Here is a 24,737-nt window from a genome sequence, read left to right as displayed (position 1 = left end):
TGATTTTATGTACATGTGACATTATTGTGGTTATTAACTTGTGTTTCCCTGTTCCAACAGATATCCTTTGAATGGCATTATGGTGTTTTTCCCCCCTCTTTTCCCTCTTTTCTGTCTTCTCAAACCCCAGCTGGTTGAGGCGGATGGCCACCCTTCCTGAGTCTGGTTCTGCCAGAGGTTTCTTCCTGTTAAAAGGGAGTCGTTCCTTTCCACAGTCGCCACAGGCACGCTCAGGGCGGGAGATTGGACTGAAGACAAGTTTCGGTGCAATCTGTTGGTTTCCTTAGCTAGGATATTAATTTTTGAATTGGCTCTATATGAATTAATTGGATTATGATTACAATGAATTTAATTCCAATTGGCTTGAATTGGACTATATTACTTAAGTGCCTTGATATGACAATTGTTGTAATCTGGCGCTATATAAATAAAATTGAATTGAATTGAACTGAATATATGTATATATACATAGATGTACAAATAGTTATATGTATGTGTGTATTTTTGTAGGTGTCTATAATATCTTGCACAAAGCAATACTACTATTTATTCTTATCTCTCTACATTTTTTTAACAACATTTAATTATGTTGGTAATGCAGTTCATAAGGTAACATTTAGCTACAAAGTATCCAGATGAGAGTGGCAGTGTGAAGCTTGTGTTGGGATCTTAATAATTGTGTGTATACCTTTGTGCTTGTATAGTAGGAGGAGCTTAGAGGATTGAAAGAATAGAATTTCACACTTTTTAATTTTTAATTTAATTAAGTGTGTAACATGGATATGTTACACATGGATCCCAGATCAACTTAAAAGTGCCATAAACTGCTCTTCATTTAAAATCTAGTTGACGCAGAGTCAAAATAAAGATTTGCAAGTATGCATCATGGAGAAAATACAACAGTGAGTCTACACCATTGCTACTATACCGCTTTTCTAGTCTAACTGACCACTCAACTGCTACACTACATGCCTACATGCTTCACTACATGCCGCATTCACCCCACTCACACACCCATACAGCACGTCTTAAGATACATACTACGTGCTTTTCTAATCACTCATACACACATTCATACACTCATTCATACACACTCATACACTCATTCATACCCATACACTGGGAGGCAACGTGGGGTTCAGTGTCTTGCCCAAGGATGCTTCAACATGTAGCCCGGGGAAGCCAGAGTCGAACCACCGATTGGTGGGCGACTGCTCTTCCTCCTGAGCTACAGCCCCTGTATGTATCAGCTGGACCACCTGCTAATGTGCCTTTCAGATGTAGGTGTAGGTGTAAAACTGAGTATACACCAACAGCTCTTGCTTGTGAGATAAACAGAAATACAACATGTCAGATGACCAACATTGGCATGGTTTACAAATGCAGCATCAAGTCAAAAGTCTGGAAATCATATGGATTTCATAAGAGGGAAGAAACATTGGACAAAAACCCAAGTACTGCAGTAGGATGACATACCTGAACCACTCATCTGTTGAGACATCAAGATGAATACATGGATGCTAATATGGCTAGCATAAGCAAGAACAGCAACCATACAACATTGAAGACTTTTTCCAACCACAACTTAGTCAACTCCTAGGTCAAAGGTAATTACAGTATCTATTACCAAATGTATTAGTAAAGATTCTCCACCTTACACTGTGGTTGAGAGTGAGCAAGGTTTGGTTGCTTTGGTCACATTAGAACAGTGGTCAAAGATACCAACTGAACTGCATTTCACAGCCATAACCATGTTTGACAAAACTAAACAATGAAGAATGCATTAAAATACTTTTCCTGTGCTATGAAGTACCAATGAGACTTCTTTGTCTTTTATTGAATAAATCCTCCGGAAAGTAGTTAACCAATGTCACATTTATGAAAAAGATTTTATAAGATTTTTTGTGACTGTAGTTACATTTAAAGTGAAAAAGGAAAAAAGTGGACTTACAACAAAAGTATCGTAAGAGAACTTATGTCTGTGAAGGAGATGCTGGAGAAAGTTTGAGCTCTTATAGGTGGGGTCTCCCCATGGCATGGCTGAACAAACTGGACACACCTGGAGGAACACACATACAGCTTACTTCAAAGTCTCATTAGGACATTTAAATGTACGGCTGCAAAAATCAGTTTGTTAATTCTTTGGAACAACTGAATTCGTAATGATTATTCATAAAACATGATCTCATCTTCATCCAAGTTTCAACTACAGATAAATGCAACCTAACTGAATTCCTTTAGGCAATTCCTTTGTTTTTGTTGACACACCTTTGCAACACTGCATGAAATTTTGGGATAGTGGACCTTTATTAAAAAGGGAGGGCGCTCAGTGGTCCCGTAGTTAGGAGCATGTCCACTGCAGCGATGGTTGGTTTTGGTCCCCACCTTGCTGACCTTTGCTACATGTCCTTTATCACTGTTTCTGTTTAGAACTTTCGTGCACAAAATTGCCTTCAATTCTTCAAGCTAAGGAGTGCATCTTTGCTTTTTGCAGATGTTAGAGTCCTGCTGTCTTCATCAAGCAAAGACCTCCAGCAGGCACTGAGATAGCTTGCAGCCCACTGTGAAGCAACCAGGATGAAAATTAATATTTGTAAGTTTAAGGCCATGGTCCTGAGTTGAAAAAGGGTGGATTGCCCACTCCAAGTGGAGGAGCTTAGGTATCTTGGAGTCGACTGGGGGCAAAAAGGAGAAGGATATTGATAGGCAGATTAGGGCAGGATCTACAGTTATGTGGCCATTGTACCGGTCTGTAGTGGTGAAGAGAGAGCTGAGATGGAAGGCAAGGCAGTCAATTTACCAGTCAATCTACATTCAAACTCTACCTATGGTCATGAGCTGTGGGTAGTGACCAAAAGAATAAGATTGAAAATACAAGTGACAAGTTTCTGTGGGATCCTTATTAAAAGTGTAAATGAGCAAAAAAGCTGAAAATTGTGTGCACCAAAACCAAACAAAATTTTAAAATGGTCATGTACATAAGCATCTTGATCAGCCTTTTATTCCACTCTCTACAGACTCACATTTGATCACAACTGATCAGTTCAGAGAACTTCCTGAATGTTGAGATATAGATGTGAGTCTGTTGATCAATGGCTCTTCATGGGGAATCGTGACAAAACTGAGATTAAGACCAAGAAAATTAATTGTTCATTTCTGTGCTTTTGGGCCTCAAAGTCTGTGGTCAGAAAAATTGTTCTTTCCTACTTATTCTTTTCACATAGGCCCCAACACTGTCAGCGAATCAATCAAGAGTGTCAGTGCAATCAATTCTATTCTTACAGCAATCAGACAGAATCCTTTACACCACGCCAAGATCATCAAGACCGTGGGGCAGATTCAAACTTTGTGCTTGAAATGGCTGTGATAATTGAAGGAAGCAGTATAGGATCAATTTGAGATCCTTCCCCAAGTGGAGGAGTTCAAGTATCTCGGGGTCTTGTTCACGAGTGAGGGACGAATGGAACGTGAGATTGACAGGCGGATCGGTGCGGCATCTGCAGTGTTGCGGGCTCTGTCTAATAATATCAGGCCCCTCTCTGTGGAATAAGCTGCCAGTAAAAGTCCGGGAAGCAGACACCCTTTCCACTTTTAAGATTAGGCTTAAAACTTTCCTTTTTGATAAAGCTTATAGTTAGGGATGACTCAGGTAATCCTGAAACATCCCATAGTTAAGCTGCTATAGGGGTAGACTGCTGGGGGACCTCATCTGTCACACCTTTCCTCACTTTGCTCTCTTTTTCCCCCTGTTTAATTTCTCAAATGATATTATGTACCTGTGACATTATTGTGGTTATTAACTTGTGTTTCCCTGTTCCAACAGATATCTTTTGAATGGTGTTATGGTGTTTTCCCCCCCTCTTTTCCCTCTTTTCTGTCTTCTCAAACCCCAGCTGGTCGAGGCGGATAGCCACCCTTCCTGGTTCTGGTTCTGCCAGAGGTTTCTTCCTGTTAAAAGGGCGTTGTTCCTCTCCACAGTCGCCTCAGGCACGCTCAGGACGGGAGATTGGACTGAAGACAAGTTTCGGTGCAATCTGTTGGTTTCCTTACCTGTTTTTGAATTGGCTCTATATGAATTATGGATTTGATTATGAGTACAATGAATTGACCTCCAATTGGCTTGAATTGGACTATATTATTTAAGTGCCTTGAGATGACATTTGTTGTAATTTGGCGCTATATAAATAAACTGAATTGAAAAACTGAATTGAATCATTCCTGTTCCCAAGAAGCCAAGGTCCACAGGACTTAATGACTTCAGACCCGTTGCCCTGACCTCTGTGGTGACGAAGTCCTTTGAGCTCCTTGTGTTTTCACACCTCAAAGAAATCACTGACCCCCTCCTGGACCCCCTGCAGTTTGCTTACAGAGCCAACAGGTCTGTAGACGATGCAGTCAACCTGGTCCTCCACTACATACTCTAGCACCTGGACTCTGCAGGTAACTACGCCAGGATCCTGTTTACAATGTTTTATACCATTCTGTAACATGCGGAAAGGCACACAAACATGACAAAATGAACTTGGTGAAAATATTGATGAGAACAAATGGAACATTATTTGGGATCATACACAAAAAGATATCAGTGTGTAACCATGCCAGATTGTTACAGTTTAAAATCCTTCACCGCTTGCAGATCTCCCCGTCTTGAATTCATAAAATCAGGCAAAAAACAAACGCAAAAATGTAAAATGGGACTTACATTCATTGCGCTTGGTCCTAGCCGAGCCAAGCATACTGGCAGATGTTTTGAAAGATATGAGAAAAATACTTGGCGTAACACTACATATGAATCCTGTGTCCTTGCTTTTGGGCCATCCATGTGAAGATAGTATTGTTGGTGCTTGCTCTAACAGATTGTATGATATGCTTGCATATGCCGCAAGAAAAAAATGTTTTCGTGTCATGAATAAGCGAGAAACCTCCCACTAAAACAAACTGGCATAGGATCATAATGGAATGTCTTTCTCTGGAATATCTGACCTGTCTGCTTCACTCCGAAAAAGGAACAGTTTAACAAAATATGGACTCCATACTTTCTTTTTAATGGCTCCACAATCACTTCAACACTTACAAACATTATGCTTGTTTCCTTCTTTTTATATATATATCTCCATGCTGAATGTATAAACTAATGTTATACTGAGCTCTTTTCTATTTTTGTTGTTTGTATTTGGGGGAAGAAAAACAAATCTGTGTTTGCTGGGTAAGCAGGTTGAACCCCACATTGTCATTAAAAAAAAAACACCAATTACTGTATATGCATATACATAATAGGAAAGGCTATTTGAGTGTCTGTGTGAATGAAAAGCATAGGTAAAGCACTTTGTAGAACCTAGACATTGTAAAGATACAATATAAGTGGACCATTAAGACCATGCCTGTTCTTTAAAAACAAGAAACAAGCATGTTTAGTTGGTTACCTACTCCTAATTATCAACTCTATATCAACTTGCGCCTACATTGGTAAACTGTTTGGTTGTTACTGACCATAAAATTGAATAAGCTGGTAGTTTATTGGTTATTATCCAAAAAGTCAAGTTAATGGAACCTAATGTATTGCAATGTAGAGTGCTGCAGTCATGAGTGTTCTCACCACTTTATTAGGATCATTTCGATGGTTTTCCATACAGTGCTTCACCAGTTCCTGCTGGTCCAAATTTCTGGCCCCACAGAATGGACACACAAACGTTGACCGATTTGGAATATTGCTGCATATGAGAGAACATATATAAAGACAATCAAGTATTCAGACAAAAGATAATTATTATCTAAGGCCTCTCATAGCTAATTATTTTAAACCTGTGTTCAAATGGCATTGTTGTTTTTTGGGGGTCTATCGTTGTATGGGGGTGGTGATGGTGATGGTCTCAACAAGGCCATGTCCAGGTTCTGGGCTTTGGTGGGGGTTTCAGGACTTGTAATGAAATACAATCAGCAATGCAATGCAATCATATTCAGAGCAATAGATCTCTGGGACACTTGTGTTGCCATTTTTGTAACAGTGTGAACGCAAGTGCATCCTGGGCCACACTGACCACCTACTCACCTGAGGTGGCTCCAAGCGGACAGTGGAGGTTCCACTTGGATTTTGTGCTTCTCCCCAGAAAAAATATGTTCCGTAAAAAACAGCATCCAGACTTACAGGATGTGTAATTCACAGAAAACCTGTTCTCTTGTTAAAAATGTGCATGAGACTGCAGGCAGCAGTGATGTCAGAAGACTAACACCTAACTAAAAAATGTCACACACCATCTCCTCCCATTTGTCATCTTCATTTTTCCAAAATAAGCAGCACTGTCACGATATGTGGAGTGAAGAAACTGAAGAACAACATTAGTTTGATATTACTAAGAAACACAAAGCATGCACTTCTGGTTTTTGAATTCCCTTAACCTATAGTGTACATATTACGCCCAGTGACTTGAGGAGACCCAGCAGGGGTTTTCTCATTGGTGCTGGTTCTTGTTAGTTTGGTGTAGAGGAACCCTAAGATAGCAGAACTTAACATGTAGTATCAAAATGAAAGGGGTTATGTCGTTGCCCATCCACTACTTATTATTGGTAATAAATTGGTGTATATTCTGAGCATGAGTTTTGTTTTTGTTGTGTTCAGAACATATATATCTGGTTCAGAATGAAAATGTCATGAAGTTAACAAGGATCCATTTGTGTCTTTTGTCAGCAGAGATGATACCTCCTTTCATCCTCTCATCAAGACTGATCCATAACTGCGCTCAGATCTCAGGACAATGAGACATCCATTCATCTTCTATACCTGCTCAATCCAATTCAGGTTCACAGGGGGGCTGGAGCCACGCTGACGTAATGGCGAACTGCAGAGCCACGTGTTCCCTCGACACAGAACTTTGAATGCTCAATGACGATGTCATGGAGGAGTATAAACTAACCATTACAGAAACACCACTGGACCTGGTTATAGTTGCTCAGCTGACAGCTGACTGCAAGATGTAGGATATATGTGTATTTACAAAGAGTCGGTAATTGAAAGCTGATCACTCAGGAGACATGTGGAGACACATTTTAATGTAAAACATTTAAACTCCACATAGAAAGGCCCCATTCAAGATAGGCACCTTCTTGTTGTTAAGGGATAGTGCTATCCACCACAGGAGCACGCAGCCCAAACAAATTCATAAATATAAATAAATATAAAAACTGAAGGAACACAAGGAAAGCCAGTAGTACTACCATCAAAATGAAAAGATTAAAAACAAAAGTAAGCTGATGTAACTATCATTCCAGTAAACATGTGTAACTCACTGATTAAATGAGAAAACGTCTAAACTAAAATACACTATATTGCCAAAAGTATTCACTCACCCATCCAAATAATTAAATTCAGGTGTTCCAATCACTAAATATAAACAAGAATATTATCTTCATTCCAACAGCAGTGACAAAATCATGTTGAACTGCAGTTGGACCAATGACAGCTGGCAGCTACTGATCCCACTTTCAGAGTTGTGAGTCTCATTATGAGTCATGATGAACTATGGAGTGCCATTTCAGTCAAAATTGAATAAATAATTCAATTAATTTGATACATGTATGAGCCTCCCTGCCAACAAAATACATTAGAACTGTATTTGATGATTGATTTCCCAGCCATCGGGATGTGTTATAAAAAAAATTAAGACTGGATGTAAACTTCAGGATTAATATGATTTGATAGATGAGTGAACCTAGTGTTCATCTAAAAACGGGAAACGGTAACTAATGTGAGTGTCCCCAACAATGAATAAAAAAACAGGATTAGAATCACTGCACTTATTTATTAGGAAGTGATGTTTTAATACCACAAAACTTGTGGAGAAATTCTACAATTCAACATTTTGTCCTAAAATTTCAACCCTTACAACATACTAGCTGAAGGAGAAAAAGTAACAATCAGTAAAAACTGGAGGATATGGCACGTTTAGAGTTCCCATACGGTGGGGAAGGAGCCGCTGCTCCTGTTTCTCATGGGAATTTGCTCGTTCCCTACTGCGGCCAAATGGGCCCAATAGAGATAACCACACCCCTTCATCTGAAAATAAGGAATTTAAATAAAAAGAGCCATGGTATTACAAAATAAAAGTGTCATAACATGAATAAAAATGCCATTATGAAATCAAATGTCGATAGAGGCATTGGTGTGTGAGGAGGGAAATGTTGTACTCAGTCCTGGTGGAGATAGAAACCCAGTGGAGTAAGTGGAGGATGGGGGTGATGCTCATATTTTTTAACTCTCATCAGGATCCTAGCTGCAGAGTTTTGGATGTATTGGAGCCTCTGAAAGGCTCTTACTAGGGATCCCGATGAGAAGTGCATTACAATAGTCCAGTCTGGAGGAGATAAAGGCATGGACGAGCTTTTCAGCATGAGGGAGAGAATGGGACAGAGTTTGGAGATGTTTCGGAGGTGATAAAAGAAGGTCTTGCAGAGATGGTTGATTTGGAAATTAATTGTGAGTTGGGGGTCCATTTTTACGCCAAGATTTGTGACTGATGATGAGAGAAGGATATAGGAGCCAGAAAAAGTGATGCTGGTTATTGGTGATGATTTGGTTTGCTGAGGAGTGCCAACCAGAATGGCTTCGGTTTTAGAGCTGTTTAGTTGGAGGAAGTGGTACCCCAGCCATGCCTTTATCTCCTCCAAACAGATGGTGAGTTGAGATAGGGAGGATGGTGATAATGAGGGTGGGGCTGCAGCAGTGTCATTGACATAGAGCTGTGTGTCGTCAGCATAGCAGTGAAATGAAAGACCATGATGGCTGATGACCTGACCAAGGGGAGTGAGGTAGAGGATGAAGAGGATGGGACCAAGAACTGACCCCTGGGGAACACCGCAGGTGACTGTGTGGGGGTTTGAAGTGGAGTTGCCCATGGAGATGTATTCTGTCCGGTTTGTGAGATATGAATGGAACCAGCTGAGGGCGATGTCAGTGAGTCCAGTGGTAGCGTGGAGCCGGTTTAATAAGATGGCATGGTCGACAGTGTCAAAAGCAGCAGATAGGTCCAGGAGAATGAGGAGGGAGGGGGAGCCGGAGTCTGAAGACATCAGGAGGTCATTTGTGACTTTTACAAGAGTAGTCTCTGTGCTGTGGGCGGGGCGGAAACCAGACTGGAATTTTTCATAGATGTTATTGAGTTTTAAATGGTTCTGAAGATGGGTAGCCACTGCTTTCTCAAGTATTTTAGATATAAAGGGAAGATTGGAGATGGGCCTGTAGTTTGAGAGGATCTCAGGTCAATGGTGTGTTTTTTGAGAAGTGGTCTGATAATGGCTGTCTTCAAAATGGAGAGGACGTGGTCAGTTTGGAGAGAATGGTTTATAACAGAGGTGATCAGGGGACTTAGGACAGTGATATGGGTTTTTACCAGGGAGGTTGGGAGGGGATCCAGGGCGCAGGTGGTGGGTTTCATCTTCTTGATGATATTTTGCACCTCTTCTGAAGAGACCAGTGGAAAGGAGCTCAGGGGTTGGGGGACTGAGTGACTGACTGACTGACTGACTGACTGACTGACTGACTGACTGACTGACTGACTGACTGAGTCCTAAAGGAAATAGCAGCAAAATACAACATATTATAAACTGGCTAGGAACAATGGAAAACCAGGACAATATATACTGGGGAGTAAATTAAAGACAAAGGTGACACCGGGTGTGACACAGGAAGCTGTACAACTAACAGAAGAGAGCAAACGAACAGAATCTACCAAAATAAAACAGGAAATAACAACACATGACCAAAAAGGAAAACCAGAACAGTCAATATGCAAATACCCATGAACCATGACAATACGGACACTTGAATAAATATACTATAAAGACAGTGAGTATGTGTAAGCTGTGTTTTCAGATCCAGTTAGTTGGACATGGATGTGATGAGGTTACCTTGGTATTGGTTGGGAGGTGGGCACCACAGGGACAAACTTGGGACAGTTGGCTATCTGCTCTTGTACTTTGGAACAAGAGGAAATGTGGGACCTCATCTTTACCAGAGACACCTGAGAACAGACATACAGAACACAACAGTTGTGAGTCTGGGTTTGTAACAACTCCAATCGCTGGACAGGAACATTTCCCTCATCACAATAGTGTCATTACTGTTACTTACTGCACTCTTCAAAAGGTTGTTGATCGTTATACTGGACAAGAAGATCAATCAGAAGATGATAAAACACTTTCACAAAAGTCTAAAAGCCTTTCACCAACAGAAAACATTTGGTGCATCATTAAATGCTAAATATAAAGGTCCAGAGATGCTGAGTCTCTAGAAAATCATTGCATTTTTCCCGGTATCTACCTTCTTGCTACAGCCCCTGCAGGGTGCTTTGTAAGAGGCCAGTTGTTTCTCCACATTGGAGGAGCATTCCACTTTCTTGGGGTCAAAAGGTACACGACAGAGGGGGCAGAGGGGCGAGGTCACCTGAAGGCATGGCTGCAGACAATCCCCACAGAACCTGGAACAGCAGATAACAGACATCAAAGAAGGACAGCTGAAGTTAGAACTCAATATTACATTTATTGTATTTGGGGACTGGTAGGCACATTGTCCACCTTGATTTATCCTGCTGGTCCAGTGACTGCACCTTTAAAGCCAAATTTGCTAAATTTGTGGACATAGAGACATATTGCCATTCATACTAACTTCCACATATGCACAAGAAAGGAAACTGCTGACTTTGTGAAAACAAAAGGAGGCAATGCACATAATCACAAAATCTGAACTACAACCACGAACAAATGTTTTGGCTTTCCTAGCTCATGTTCACGACACTTGCAGGTGTGCAGTTAGAATAGTTGAAGAATTGAAGAATGATTTAGCTGTTTAACTCTGTCATAAATTGTGGGGGGGGGTTCCAGGATAGTAATGAGTATGACGCTCCCGTCATGGTTTCTTTGACTCAGTTTCTCTGCAGAGCATTTCATACTGGAAACCCAAACAGTTTCAGTATACATTTCGAAATTTCAATGTTGACTTGTGAAGTAAAGCAGATGACAACAAAATTACAGAAATACAAATATAACAGATCTCTTCAGGCCCAATCCTGAAGAAACCGGGTGGCAAGCTGGCAAGGATGGGTCAAGGAGTTTACTGACCCGTACATTCTTCTACTGTTTGGAATTAATCTGTTCACGACAGCTTTGCTTTTCCTTTAAACTCCTGATACAGAAACTCATAAACTGTCAATTAACTGGACTGCCTTAGCTGTTCATTTTTGAGAAACAGCATTCTACTTCAAGAACTTTGCTCCCTGATGCAGCATGAAGACATGTGGGAGCTCAAGTGATCTGGACAGTTTTCTTCCCCGACAAGCACAAATGTATGGATTTATTTTCTTTGGGATGTTTTATTCACCTTGATTATATAGGTGGGGGGCAGAGGGAATGCTGGAGTTGGGTTTATGTTGTCACACCTCTGTGCCTGTTTGCATCGGTGCAACACTCTGAATGTAATTTGCTAATGGGCTACTTGTACAGAACAAACTATTCAACATATATAGCATGACCAACCTATAGAACAATTGAGGGAGTGAGCAGGAATGTTCTCCCTTAATCTGCCTTTTAAATTCAGAAAAATAATTACACACCTGAAACATTTGAACCTGGATATTGCATTTCTGTAAGAGACCCATACATACTCTGCCGATGGCCTGCGTTTCAGCAGGAAATGGGCGGGGCAGATATTCCAGTCTAAATTACACCACAGGGAGAGCGGGGTAGCTATTATAACACATAGAAATGTACAATTCGATTTAATTCAATAATACTCTATTAAACCCTGAATGGAAATTATATTGCTGCAGTCATAATTACTATAAAAGACATATTACTTTTATAGATAGATAGCAAAATAAAATATAAATCAGGTGACAAAAATATAGAAAGTAGAAGTGTAGCAGAGGGGAAGGTGTGGTAGAAACCTTCAGAGGTCTCCATCAGTGGGTTGGGCTGTTGTTTCTGTAGCTTAGCAACAACTCAGCTGATGATGTCACACACAGCGTCAGCAGGTAACTCAGGTGAACTCTCTCAGCAGACAACATGGACAGAAACTCACAGCCAGCAGTTCAACATCTGGGGTGCAGAGACGCTCCTTCTCAGTGACATGTCCAGGATTACACCAGCTCTGTGATCCTCCTCCTTTACTGTTAGCGCTCTGTCTGCAGTCTCTGTCTGCCCGGATAGTCTTAAAGCTGAGTCGAAAGTGTTAGAGTTGTTCCTGCAGCCAGGTCAGAGAAAAAATATAACATTCTCTTCCTGATATTCCTGCTGACTTTCCTGACCAATCAGGGATCCAAGCTTGTCCATTTTATCGCCCAATGATCTCACACTTCCCACGATGATCAAGAAAAGAAATGCTTTAACCCTCTTTCCCCTTTTTCTCTATTTTGATCCTGCTATGCATCCTAGATGTTTCCTCTTCAACTCATCTTGATTCGGCTCTTATTCCAGGCTTTACTTGGGCTTTGGAAAGCTCAGTTAGCTGCTCTAACAGACTAACAACTTTATTGTTGACACGGATATAAAAAATTGCCAGTAAATGAGTAAATGTTTATGCGCCCAATGTTTATGATGAAGATTTCTTTGCCCTCCTTCTTAGTAAAACTGCGGAAATGGACTGTACAAGTATTATTACAGGGGTTCATTTTTACTTTAATTTGTCCCCCTCTTTGGACAGGAATCCTCCCCATAATACTCAATCAAGATCAGGTAGGGTATTACAAATTTTTTGAGGCCATTAGATTATTACATATTTGGGGACACATGAACTCTAATATGAAGAGTTAAACATTTCATTCACCCCCTCATCAGTCATTGTCAAGGATTGACTATATTCTTATATCTGAACACCTCACCCAGTTAGCTGAACAATCTGACATTGGATTCATTGCCCTTTCAGACCCTGCCCCAGTTGATATGGTAATGCAGCCACTTAGACCTGAAGAACGTTAATTTTCTTGGAAAATGAATCCTTCACTTTTTTCCATCCATCAATTTTCTATACCCGCTTAATCCGTCAGTCGGGTCACAGGGGGGGCTAGAGCCTATCCCAGCGGTCATTGGACCGAGAGGCGGGGTACATCCTGGAAAGGTCGCTCAGGACTGGTATTGGAGGCTTGTAAAGCTTACATACGAGGTATGATTATATCATATTTGAGTAAAAGGAAAACAGAAGGCATGCAACAGCAATCTAAAATGGTAAAGAAAGTAAAAAAATTGGAGGAAGATTTCCATATCTCTAAATCAGGTGAGGTGCTGGAAGAGCTAAAGGCGCCAAGAACATTATTAATAAATTTACTGACAAAGAAGGCAGAATCTGATATTATGTTTGCCACAGAAAGATTATTTGAATTTGGATATAAACCTGCTTGGCCAGAAATTCCCCTTAGAAATCTTTCATTTTGGCAAAAATGAAATAATAATAATTAATAAGAAGAAGAAAAAACAATCCAAGTTGTCCTTTAAGTTTTTTTTTTAATTATTTATATGGCAGTAGCCAACATGATACCCTTTTATATGGCTCTTTTATCACAGCATTGCAGATTGGCCAGAAACTCCCCTCAAAAATGTTTAATTTCAGCAAAAGTGGATGAGGACCAACACCGTCAAACGAACAATGAACAAATTAATGATTCTCAAAAAAATTTCAAAAAAATGAAAACCTTTATAGCTCAGAAATTAACATTGATAAACAAAATGCTGGAGGGTTTCTAGACGGCTTGGAAATTTCACAATTAACACATGAACAAGCAAAATTGCTAGAAGGACCTGTTAACTTTAACAGAAATTGACATGGCAATTTCTTCACTTTCTTCACAGGAAAAAGTCCAGGAGCTGATGGATTTTGTCTACAATTTTATAAAGCAATGAACTCAAACAATGAACTCAAACTCTGTATCTGGCTCATATTATAGTTATCCCTAAAAAAGGGAAAGTTCCGGAGTATTGGCCAATAAGCTTGCATGGGGTAGATTTAAAAATACTCTATTCTATTATGGCTAATAGATTAGAGCGAGTAGTGACTGACATAGTCAATGCAGATCAAACAGGGTATATAAAAGGTCGCACATCTTCAAATAACACAAGACGGTTAATTGATATAGCTCATCATCTTGATTTCAATAACATTCCAAGTGCAATTGTAGCGATGGATGCAGAGAAAGCATTTGATCGCATTGAGCGAAAATATATGATAAATGTTTTGGCTTCCAATCTGATTTTATTAGTTAGGTACCACTTTTATACAAGTTGCCCATTGCTTCAGTTGTAACAAAAGGTCTTATATCATCTCCATTTCAGCTCAATAGAGGCACAGCCCAAGGAACTCTGCTTTCCCCTTTATTATTCTCTTTAGGAATAGAGCCAATAGCAACAGCTGTCCGACAAACACCTAATATTAAGGGTACGGTGATAGGAACAACTCAACATAAAATTCTACTATACGCGGATGATATCCTCCTGACTTTAACAGACCCATCAAACACAATACCAATATTAATTAACTGCGTTGACAAATTTGGTCAGATTTCTGGTTAAAAGGTTAATTTGACAAAATCTGAAGTTATGCCTTTAGGTGTGCCTAACGATCATGAGCCTGACTGGGTGAAAAACGTTTTGCTGGGCATCGCGTTATACTTTCACATGCTTTGGAGTGAAGATAACACCTAGGATAAGTTAAATTTATGTTGACAATATTAACCCCATAATAAAACGTGAAAGAAAAAATGACAAGCAGGAAGAAGCTTCCTGTATCCTTTCTTGGCAGAATCAATCTTGTTAAGATGACAATTCAAAAAAGGTGACTTATCCTTTGTCAATGCTTTTTATATTTTTGAAGAGTAAACATATAAAAGATATAAATAAGGCTTTATCTGACTTTATTTGGGCCGGGCCAGACTTTAAACAGGGCCAAAGATAATTTTCTAATTACTAACGTGATTAGAGTTTGGAATGATTTAAAGAAATGATTTTGCACCAAGCACAAACTGTGTTGTTTAACAGCACTGCTTGATAACCCAGATTTAGCTAGAATTTTGGAGATGGCATGCAGCAGGAATTCACAATATACAAAATCTTTGGAAGGATGGGAAGTTTAAAACATTTGAGTCCATAAAAACTGAATACAACTTACCAATAGGAGATTTTTTCAAATATCTGCAGATCAGACATTATGTATATATTAAAATGAACAATTTAAACCTCCCAGAGGACTTTAATTTGTTAGAAAAGAATCTTCTAAGTTGCAAAAAACAGATCATCAAAAGAACAGTTACAACGTTTGAACACAGATAAGTTATCATTTTTAAGGATATCATGGACAACTCTCCTGAAAACAACAATAGACATTGAATCGTGGGAAAAAAATCTTGTTTCCACCCTCAAAAATATCAATATGTAACAGACTTAGAGAACTTCAATACAACATTCTACAAAATATCTATATATCTCCACAATTGCACAGTAAATATACATCTGGGACCTCTCCTGGCTGCGTAAAATGTAAGGCCACGCTTTGGACTATATTCCATTGTCTTTGGGATTGTGAAAATATTCAGTGTGTGCTGAGGTTGATGCAGTAATTCAACAGCTATTACTGCCCAATCCCCCTTTATGTCTACTTGGTCTGATGCCTGGATCACTTAATGATTATGATAGGCCGGAAGACTATTATGACTCAGTGGGTAGGGGACGAACCACCATTGATAGAACTGTGGTTTGGCAGGGTGCTGCAGTATCTGAAAACTTGGAGCAGGATTGTCTGAAATGGGATGATGAATACAGTAACTTGGGAGATAAATGCTGTTTTGGTTGAATTGTTGTTTTGATTTATTTTTGGATCTGTATTGAATTTTGTTTTATACAATTTGTGTGTTTTGATGGCACTGGACTGTTAATATGTTGAAAATATTTTAATTCAATTCAATTCAATTCAATTTTATCTATATAGCACCAGATTACAACAACTGTCATCTCAAGGCACTTAAGTAATATAGTCCAAATCAAGCCAATTGGAATTCAATTCATTGTAACCATAATCCAATTAATTCATATAGAGAAAAAAAGTTTCAGAAATCTCTTCTTCTTTTCACAGAAAGAAGCTTCGTAGAACATGTCAAGAAGATGCAATATGTTCAGAGGTGCTGCAGCAGGCTGCCTGCCTCCAGAGCACTTACAATTACTTTATCTGATGTTCAAGCTGACCCAGCCGGGTGATATGTTAGCGTAGCTATGCAGATATACACACTCCCGGTTATCTTAGCTCATGTTTGAGCACCCAAGTGGGATGTCCCTGCCTTAAGTCATTTTCCCCCTCCGTCCAAGGATGTCAACTAGGGATGTCCCGACCACATTTTTTTGCCCACGAGTCATTTGATTTTGAGTATCTGCCGATACCAAGTCCCGATCCGATACTTCAGCAATGCATTAATAACAATAAGAAAAAACAATCCAAGTTGTTCTTTAAGTTTTTTTTATTGTTTATATGGCAATATGATGACACAAGATACTTTTTATATGGCTCTTTTATCACAGCATTGGTTCAAACCAGGTAAACAAAATAAAATCTCTTTGTAGCTTATAGTATAGAACTAGAGAATAGAAAAATACTTTATTCATCCCCCAGTGGGGGAAATTCAAATTAGTCGAGTAGCTCAAAAAATGATAAATATTTACAATGATTGCATACTAGACAACAACAATAATAATCAATGAGGAAATAAATAAATTTATTGTATTTCACATTGTATTTCTCACGCAGAAAAAAAATGATAATATAAATTTCTCTGGCGCATCGCTATGGAAACAGCAGGTCCATGTCACTCTTTCCTGCATTCAGAACTCGAGAGCCCTGCTTAGCAGTGACATCGGACAAACGGACAAACTCCATATGTCTGTGGTAAACCCAAAAGCAGGCACTTCTGAGAAAAGGGCCAGCAGGTGTTCACCTAGCTTGTTGTGAATGCCCGGCAGAGCTGTGTCGGTAAAGTAGTGACGAGAAGGCAACTCATACCGTGGCTCCAGGTGCTCCAGGAGGCGATGAAATCTGATGTTTGCCGAAGATGTGCCGTGTGAGTGAATGGATCAATGTGGCATGTAGTGTTAAGGCACTTTGAGTGGTCAGACATACTACAGAAGCACAAAACCAGTACAGTCCATTTACCCTTTAAAAAACATTTTGACATCTGCTGTCCCCTTTGTTGCTGATGCCATTCAAAGAATCGGACTCCCCAAAGTTTCTATCTTCATCGAAATGCCAAACAGTCATATCTCTGTGTGTAAATACTGCTTTATGTGATCAGCCACAACATTATGACTACCAGTGTAATATCAAGTTCATGTTAGGTCCTGACAACTGAAAGAGCTATCGGTCAGGGTGTGGATGAGGAACATCTGAGGGTGTTCAAGAGTATCTGGAACAGGAACATCAGCAATAGATCCTTTGGCCTCTGTGGTAAGTTGAGTGGGGTCTTTATGGATCGGGCTTGCTTACTATGGATGCCATCAGATCCCATCATCTTGGTATCTGGGGGAGTTTAGAGGTGTGCTGAGCACCTCAGACTCATGTCCCTTCGTCATGTTTTTGAAACTCTTCTTAGGGAGTACTTGTGGATTCACCTCTGAGCTGCAGAGGAAGCTCCTTCTTTGAGGGAGTGCTGATGCAGACATCAGCATACAATTGCACACTTATGACAATATTGGGAGCGATGTGAGGTTCACATTGTGACATGTGCCAAACTAGCCACCACCTGGTTGAAGGGTTAGGGTTAGGGTACACATAAGCTACGCCTGCTCGCTGTAGGAGTGATGAATTCAGATTAATGCTTCCACACCTGTGGAATGAATCTTCACTTAGATCAGAGCACTCATGCCATGCGGGATGCAACATACAGAGCCAGGAACACTGGCTGTGAGAGAAAAAGTCAAAAGATGAATTTCTTGGCAAATATTTCATTTCAGCCAGAGTTTTACAGATAAGCCGTTCATTTGACATAGCATGGGTGAACTTTCTTCTGCAGATGTGTGTGTACTGGCTTATGAAAAGCAAGCATTAGTGTCTGTGTTCCTGAAGCTTCAACCATCCTCACAGAAAGCGAGGAAGCAAAAATAGTTAAGAAAAAAGGTCATAATAGTAGTGAGGTTATCTAACATCTGGCCTGCTACCTGTAAGTTGTGGAGAGCTCATTTTGTGTATCAGTGTAGAGTGGCTTTGTAAAAATGTTTTCACTGATCTCAATCATCCATCTTTTAAAATAGAACTCATTCTGTTGTGGCTACATTTGTAATATGCCATTAACATGTTAGTGTATTTACAGAAATAATCTGGGATCTGAGAGCTTCCCTCCCTGCAGTTAAAGATATTAAAGTTTCTGCCCAGGATGTCATGGGGGGGTGTCATCAGAGGTGTGTGAGTGTTACTTGTTGAGGCTAATGAATAAGCCACATTAACTTCCACATGAAATTGTACCCAACTGGGAGTAAAAGTGCGATATTTCGGTTTATACACAACAACACACATCCAACTAAGAACTAAGAAGGAGCTACTTTACGTGTGGCCACAGCTGGAGATGCTGACGGGTTTGTGGTAAACCTCTAGGCAGATGGGACAGGAAAACTGGCTCTCAATCCCCTCCGAGACTGAGCCGCTGTCGGGCTGCTGCTGCTGCTGCTGACGGAGCTGGGAGCTCGCTGAGACAAAGCTCCGAAACATCGCCATCATGGAGCCGGAGAGGATGAAACTGTCGACTAAAGCCTTGTGATGCAGGAACGACTCAAACGGCTGTTTAGCTGAAGTGTTATCCGTATAGCAGTTTGAGTGCGAGTCGTTTGGCTTTGCGAAAAAAATGTATCAAAATGTTACATTCTGTAAAGCAAAGCATTGTGTCAGGCTGGAGAAGACATGCCAGAGAGGTAAACATTGGACGCTCAGTGACGACAGGAAGCAGGATGCTGACATATCAGATCTGTAAACGCAGGGATCAACGCCGGCGCTGCATCCAGCTGCTTCTGAGATTAGCGCTTCTGTGGTCGCTTTCAAACAGCACCACAGGCTACGTTAACGTAGCCCCGTGGCGCTTTGCTTTGTGGGGGTTGGAGTCCTGCCGTCCGGAGACTCCCACTACACTACGTAAATGCGGGACTGCAATCCCATAGGCCAGCTCAAATGCGCAGGCGGATCGGGTTAAAAGCCTTTAATGAAGACAATTATCTCGTTTCTGACCATTTCAAGAGCAAGAACATTGTCATCACTGTCAAATGACCAAGAAAAGCGAAGCCAGCCAAATCTACTTTGAATGTACTGTTAGGAAAGTATAAACATCATCTCAACAGGGTTTTATCGTTCATTTCAGTACACAGATAGATCGAATGTGATATACACACGTGTGTGCGCGTGTGTATACAGATATATTCATTTGCTGCTGTGTTTGGTTTCCTCCAAACGTGCTGCTGTGCATTATGACCAAACATCTCCACTTTGCTCTGGTCTGTCCAAAGGACATTGTTCCAGAAGTCTTGTGCTTTGTTCAGATGCAGCTTTGCAAACCTAAGCTGTGCTGCCATGTTCTTTTTAGAGAGAAGAGGCTTTCTCCTGCAGCCCTTCCAAACAAGCCATCCTTGTTCAGTCTTTTTCTAGTTGTGTTGTCATCCAATCCAATCCAACTTTATTTGTTAAGCACTTAAAAGAACTACAGTGGAAGTTCTGTAGGCTACAGGACAAAGCACTGATTCTTGAGAGTCTGGACAAAACACTTTCTAGATAAGCATCTTTGTTATTTAACCATGTGAAGGTGCAGGCAGAAGGCTGTTTACCTTAAAAACTTGATTTGGTGTGCAATTCGGTCAGACACATTAAGTATATAACTATATGATTATAATAGCCCAACAACAATCTTAACTTCTGTTGTAAGTTGTAATCGTGTTTAGTTACTCTGATATACAATAAAATATAAAAAAACTGAAGGCTTATTTTCACACTGTTTTTCTATTCTATTTCTTTGTAGATGCTGAAAATGACAGCCTAAATATTAACTTTAATTCTATATTAGACTCTATTGGATTTTCTCAAAGTGTTTACAGACCTACTCACTGCCTTAATCATACCCTTGACCTTGTGCTGACTTATGGCATTGAGAGTGAACAGTTAACAGTGTTCCCTCATAACTCTGTCTTGTCTGACCATTTTTTAATAACTTTTGAATCTACATTACTCGACTATACGGCTTCTGAGAAGAATTTTACATATAGAAGGTGTCTGTCAGAGAATGCTGTAACCAGATTTAAAGAGTTGATTTCATCATCCTTTTCTTCACTGCCATGTGCAGATATGACAGAGGACGGCTACCTAAACTTTACTCCAGTAGAACTTGACTCTCTTGTTGACAGCACTACAGCTTCAGTGCGTACAACACTGGACAATGTTGCCCCTCTGAAAAGGAAGGTAATCAGTCAGAAGAGGTTGGCTCCTTGGTATAATTCACATCTGCGTGCGTTAAAGCAGACTGCAAGAAAGCTGGAGAGACAGTGGCGTTCCCCTAATTTAGAAGAGTCTCAATTAGTCTGGAAAGATAGTTTAATAACGTATAAGAAAGCACTTCGTAAAGCTTGAACTGCTTATTATTCATTATTGATAGAAGAGAATAAGAATAATCCCAGGTTTCTTTTCAGCACTGTTGCCAGGCTGACAAAGAGTCCGAGCTCTGTTGAGCCATGTATTCCTTTAACTCTCAGCAGTGATGATTTCATGAGATTCTTCATCAATGAAATTGTTTCTATCAGAGAGAAGATTAATGGAATCCTTCCCATTATTATCAGTGATGTATCATCAAGTAGAGCAGCTTTAGAAGTATCTTTCGAACCTGAATTGTATTTAGACGGCTTCTGCCCAGTTGATCTCTCTGAGCTAACAACAGCAATAGTCTCTTCTAAACCATCAACTTGTATTTTAGACCCAATCCCAACCAGACTGTTCAAGGAGATTTTCCCCTTAATTGACACTTCCATATTGGATTTGATCAATTTGTATTTGTTGACAGGATAAGTACCTCAGACTTTTAAAGTTGCTGTAATTAAACCTTTACTGTGTCTGATGTGGGCCTGTCTGACCATTCCTGTGTTTTCTTTGAGAGTACGATTTCAGTGCACACAAATGTCTCAACAGCAGTGATCTGAAAACGGTGTATAACTGAAAACAGTAGTGAGATCTTTAACCAGGTTTTCTCTTTAACACCTGCCCTGTCCGGGGGTTCAGTCAGTGAGCTCGTCAGTAGCTTCAATGCTAAAATTTTAGATGTTATGGATACTATTTCTCCCATTAAGGTGAAGGTTATCTCTGGAAGGAAGAAGTCTCCACGGCGAAATTCCACACTGGTGAAAAATGGGAAAAGAGAGTGTCGGAAAGCTGAGCGCAGATGGAGAAAAACAAATCTCCAGTTTCATTATGACATCTATAAAGAGAAACTTCACTCTTATAATTTACAACTGAGGAATACAAGGAAGTCCTACTTCTCTGACATCATCACCAAAAACAGTCATAATGCTCGGGCCTTATTTGCTACAGTTGACAGGCTAACAAACCCTCCTGTGTAAGTGGGAACTGAACTCCATTCCACCGTGGCCTGCAATGACTTTGCCAAATTCTTCATAGACAAAGTCCAAAATATTAGACAAGCAGTTGGTACCTCAGCAGCAGGTTCAGCATATGTACTGTGTCCACCGAAAACCGGTTTAAACACCATGACATTGTTTCAACCCATTACAGTAAAGACCTGGAGGACATCTAACGTCAGCTGAACTCCTCCTCTTGCTGTTTAGACATCCTACCAACAGGTTTTTTCAAAGGGGTCTCAAAGACTTTGGAGTCAGACCTGTTACTGATTGTGAACTTGTCCTTAACGTCAGGTGTGTTTCCAGAGCCACTAAAAACAGCTGTAATTAAACCTCTGCTGAAAAAGGACAATCTTGACGACGCAAATGAACAACTACAGGCCCATCTCAAATCTCCCATTTTTAAGTCAGATCATTGAAAAAGCAGTTTTTCAACAGCTTAATTACTTTTTAACACAAAATAACTGCTATGATACCTTCCAGTCAGGCTTTAGACAGCACCACAGCACTGAGACTGCTCTGACCAAAGTGTTTAATGACATATGTCTGAATACAGACGGTGGAAAAATGTCAGTCTTAGTTTTATTGGATCTCAGTGCTGCTTTTGATACAGTTGACCACAATATATTACTCAAACGACTGGAGAACTGGGTTGGTCTTTCTGGAACTGTACTGAACTGGTTCAAAACATACTTAGAGAACAGGAAGTACTTTGTGTCAATAAGTAGCTTTACATCTGAGCAGACAAGAATCACATGTGGAGTTCCCCAAGGTTCTATCCTGGGACCTCTTCTGTTTAACATCTACATGCTCCTGCTGGCAGAGATTATAAAAACAAACAACAAACAACAAAACTACCATAGCTATGCAGATGACACGCAGATATATATTACAATGTCACCAGGAGACCGAGGCCCAGTACAGGCCCTTGGTAAATGCATTGAGGAGATTAATGACTGGATGTGCCACAACTTCCTCCAGCTAAACAAAAACAAAACTGAGGTAATTGTCTTTGGAGCCAAAAATAAACGATTGAAAGTCACCACAGAGCTTCAATCTATAAATCTAAAAACTACCAACCAGGCCAGAAATCTGGGTGTAGTGATGGACTCAGACCTAAATTTGGACAAACACATTAAGGCAACAACAAAGGCAGCCTACTATCACCTTAAGAATATATCAATGTTAAAAGATCTGAATTCTCAGCAGGACCTGGAAAAACTAGTCCATGCATTCATCTTTAGTTGGCTTGATTATTGTAACAGCATCTTTACAGGTCTGCCTAAAAAGTCAGTCAGACAACTGCAGCTCATCCAGAACTCAGCTGCTCGAGTCCTCACTGAGACCAAAAAAGTGGAGCACATCAGTCCAGCTCTGAGGTCTTCACACTGGCTGCCAGTCCATCAGAGGATAGACTTTAAAGTTCTGATGCTGGTCTATAAAGCTCTGAAAGGTCTAGGACCAAAATACATCAGTGACCTCCTGAGTCAGAACCAGACCTGGAGAAGCTGCATTCAGCTTCTATGCTCCACATGTCTGGAACAAACTCCCAGAAAGCCTCAGATCAGCTGAAACACTATTTTTAAGTCCAGGTTGAAAATGCATCTATTTTCAGCTGCATTTGAATAAAGCTCCAAATAAGCTTAAGTTTCAAAATGGAATCACAATTTAACTACTGATTTTTATATTTCATATATATATATAGTCTTATCTTTATTGGTCTGATTTTATCTATTGTTCTTACTTATTTCTTTTGTTTAAATTTTAAATCATACTTTTTATTTCCACTGTTTTAATGTCTCTGTAAAGCACTTTGAATCACCTTGTCGTTGAATTGTGCTATACAAATAAACTTGCCTTGCCTAAAAAACCTACTCTTGATTCAGAAGTGTTGGCTAATTATCGACCTATATCCACTCTCCCTTCTTTGTCTAAAGCTCAACAGCTCAACTTTGTGAAAGCATGGCACACATTTCCATTGCTATGCTGATGATACTCAGCTGTACTTATCTTTGAAACCAGATGAAACCAATAGGTTGGTCAAACTAAAGCATGTCTTAAAGACATAAAGACCTGGATGACTCAGAACTGTCTATCTTTAAATTCAGACAAAACTGAACTTGTTCTCTTTGGACCTGAGAGCTTCAGGGAGAAATTGTCTAGTTATATAGTTACTCTAGATGGTATTTCCTTGGCTTCTAGTTCTACAGTGAGGAACCTTGGAGTTATATTTGACCAGAATTTATCATTTGATGCACATATAATTCAGGTTTATAGGACTGCCTTCTTTCACCTTCGTAATATTGTTAAATTAACATTAACTCAGGTATCACCTTCCTCAGCATTAACATTCCTGATGCGGATGCTTCGCAGGTGCACCTCAGTGGCTTTGAAGAAGGCCAACATGAGTTGCCCCATGGAAACTGAGGAATGTAGCATTTTACTGGATCTGTCCTGAATGGTTGTCAAGGAATGGTGCGGTACAAACTGAAAGGTGGTCCATTAAAGTTTCCACATTTGATAATGTTATTATTATTAACTGGGACATTTGTATTGTACATATCATAATTCTGTTTATGGAGGCAATGTACTGTATTTATTCTGTATAAGTCTTACAGAGATGGAAAAATTCCTCCTCAGAGTATATATTGTGATTCATCCTACAGTAACAGTTACGGTTGCAAACATATGGCAGATTTCTTTACCCAGACCTTTAAGGTTCACTTGGGATGTGAAAAGGCAGGGTTTGGGAGCAGAGTATTGGGTTACAAAATAATCAAACTTAAGTCTGATCTGACACTTCCAGGAGCTGAAGAACAGCTGTACTCCATAATGGGTTTGTATGCTTGGGAATTGTGAGCATTTTAGTGTCTGCGAATGTCTGTCACCTCTCAGAAGAAAGGTTGCTGCTTTGAATCTCAGCTGGGTTCTCTCCTCTTGCGTGGGTTCTATCTGAAATCAGTGGAAACGAAACAGGTTGGAGAAAAATCTGTGAAATCCATTTCTCTTACAGACAGTTGATCATTTCAGTCAACTCTAACACCTGGGGGTGGTAATGCAACGTTGGCGCGGTTGCCACCCGCAGCAGCAGCAGAAGAAGAAGTTGTTGTAGTTACGTCATTAAA

The 24,737-nt window shown here is 40.1% G+C and overlaps 1 protein-coding gene across 1 annotated transcript in view; it reads right to left on the bottom strand.

Moving 5' to 3' along the window:
• rnf166 (ring finger protein 166) overlaps positions 1-18,936 on the bottom strand; it is a 42,814-nt gene extending 23,878 nt beyond the window's left edge. The window contains exons 1-5 of the mRNA XM_072391554.1: positions 18,558-18,936; positions 10,313-10,469; positions 9,901-10,013; positions 5,597-5,711; positions 1,952-2,059 (exon numbers count right to left, since the gene is read on the bottom strand). Coding sequence (XP_072247655.1) covers positions 1,952-2,059; positions 5,597-5,711; positions 9,901-10,013; positions 10,313-10,469; positions 18,558-18,727 — 663 coding nt within the window. The 5' untranslated portion in view covers positions 18,728-18,936. The remainder of the gene's footprint in view (positions 1-1,951; positions 2,060-5,596; positions 5,712-9,900; positions 10,014-10,312; positions 10,470-18,557) is intronic.
• Positions 18,937-24,737: the final 5,801 nt, after the last annotated feature.

Source organism: Leuresthes tenuis, unplaced genomic scaffold, assembly GCF_036924035.1.
Source record: "Leuresthes tenuis unplaced genomic scaffold, fLeuTen1.0.hap1 SCAF_8, whole genome shotgun sequence".
In the NCBI taxonomy this organism is placed as follows: Eukaryota; Metazoa; Chordata; class Actinopteri; order Atheriniformes; family Atherinopsidae; genus Leuresthes; species Leuresthes tenuis.
The sequence above is the reverse complement of the archived record's forward strand: the minus strand, read 5'-3'. Positions and strand labels throughout refer to the sequence as shown.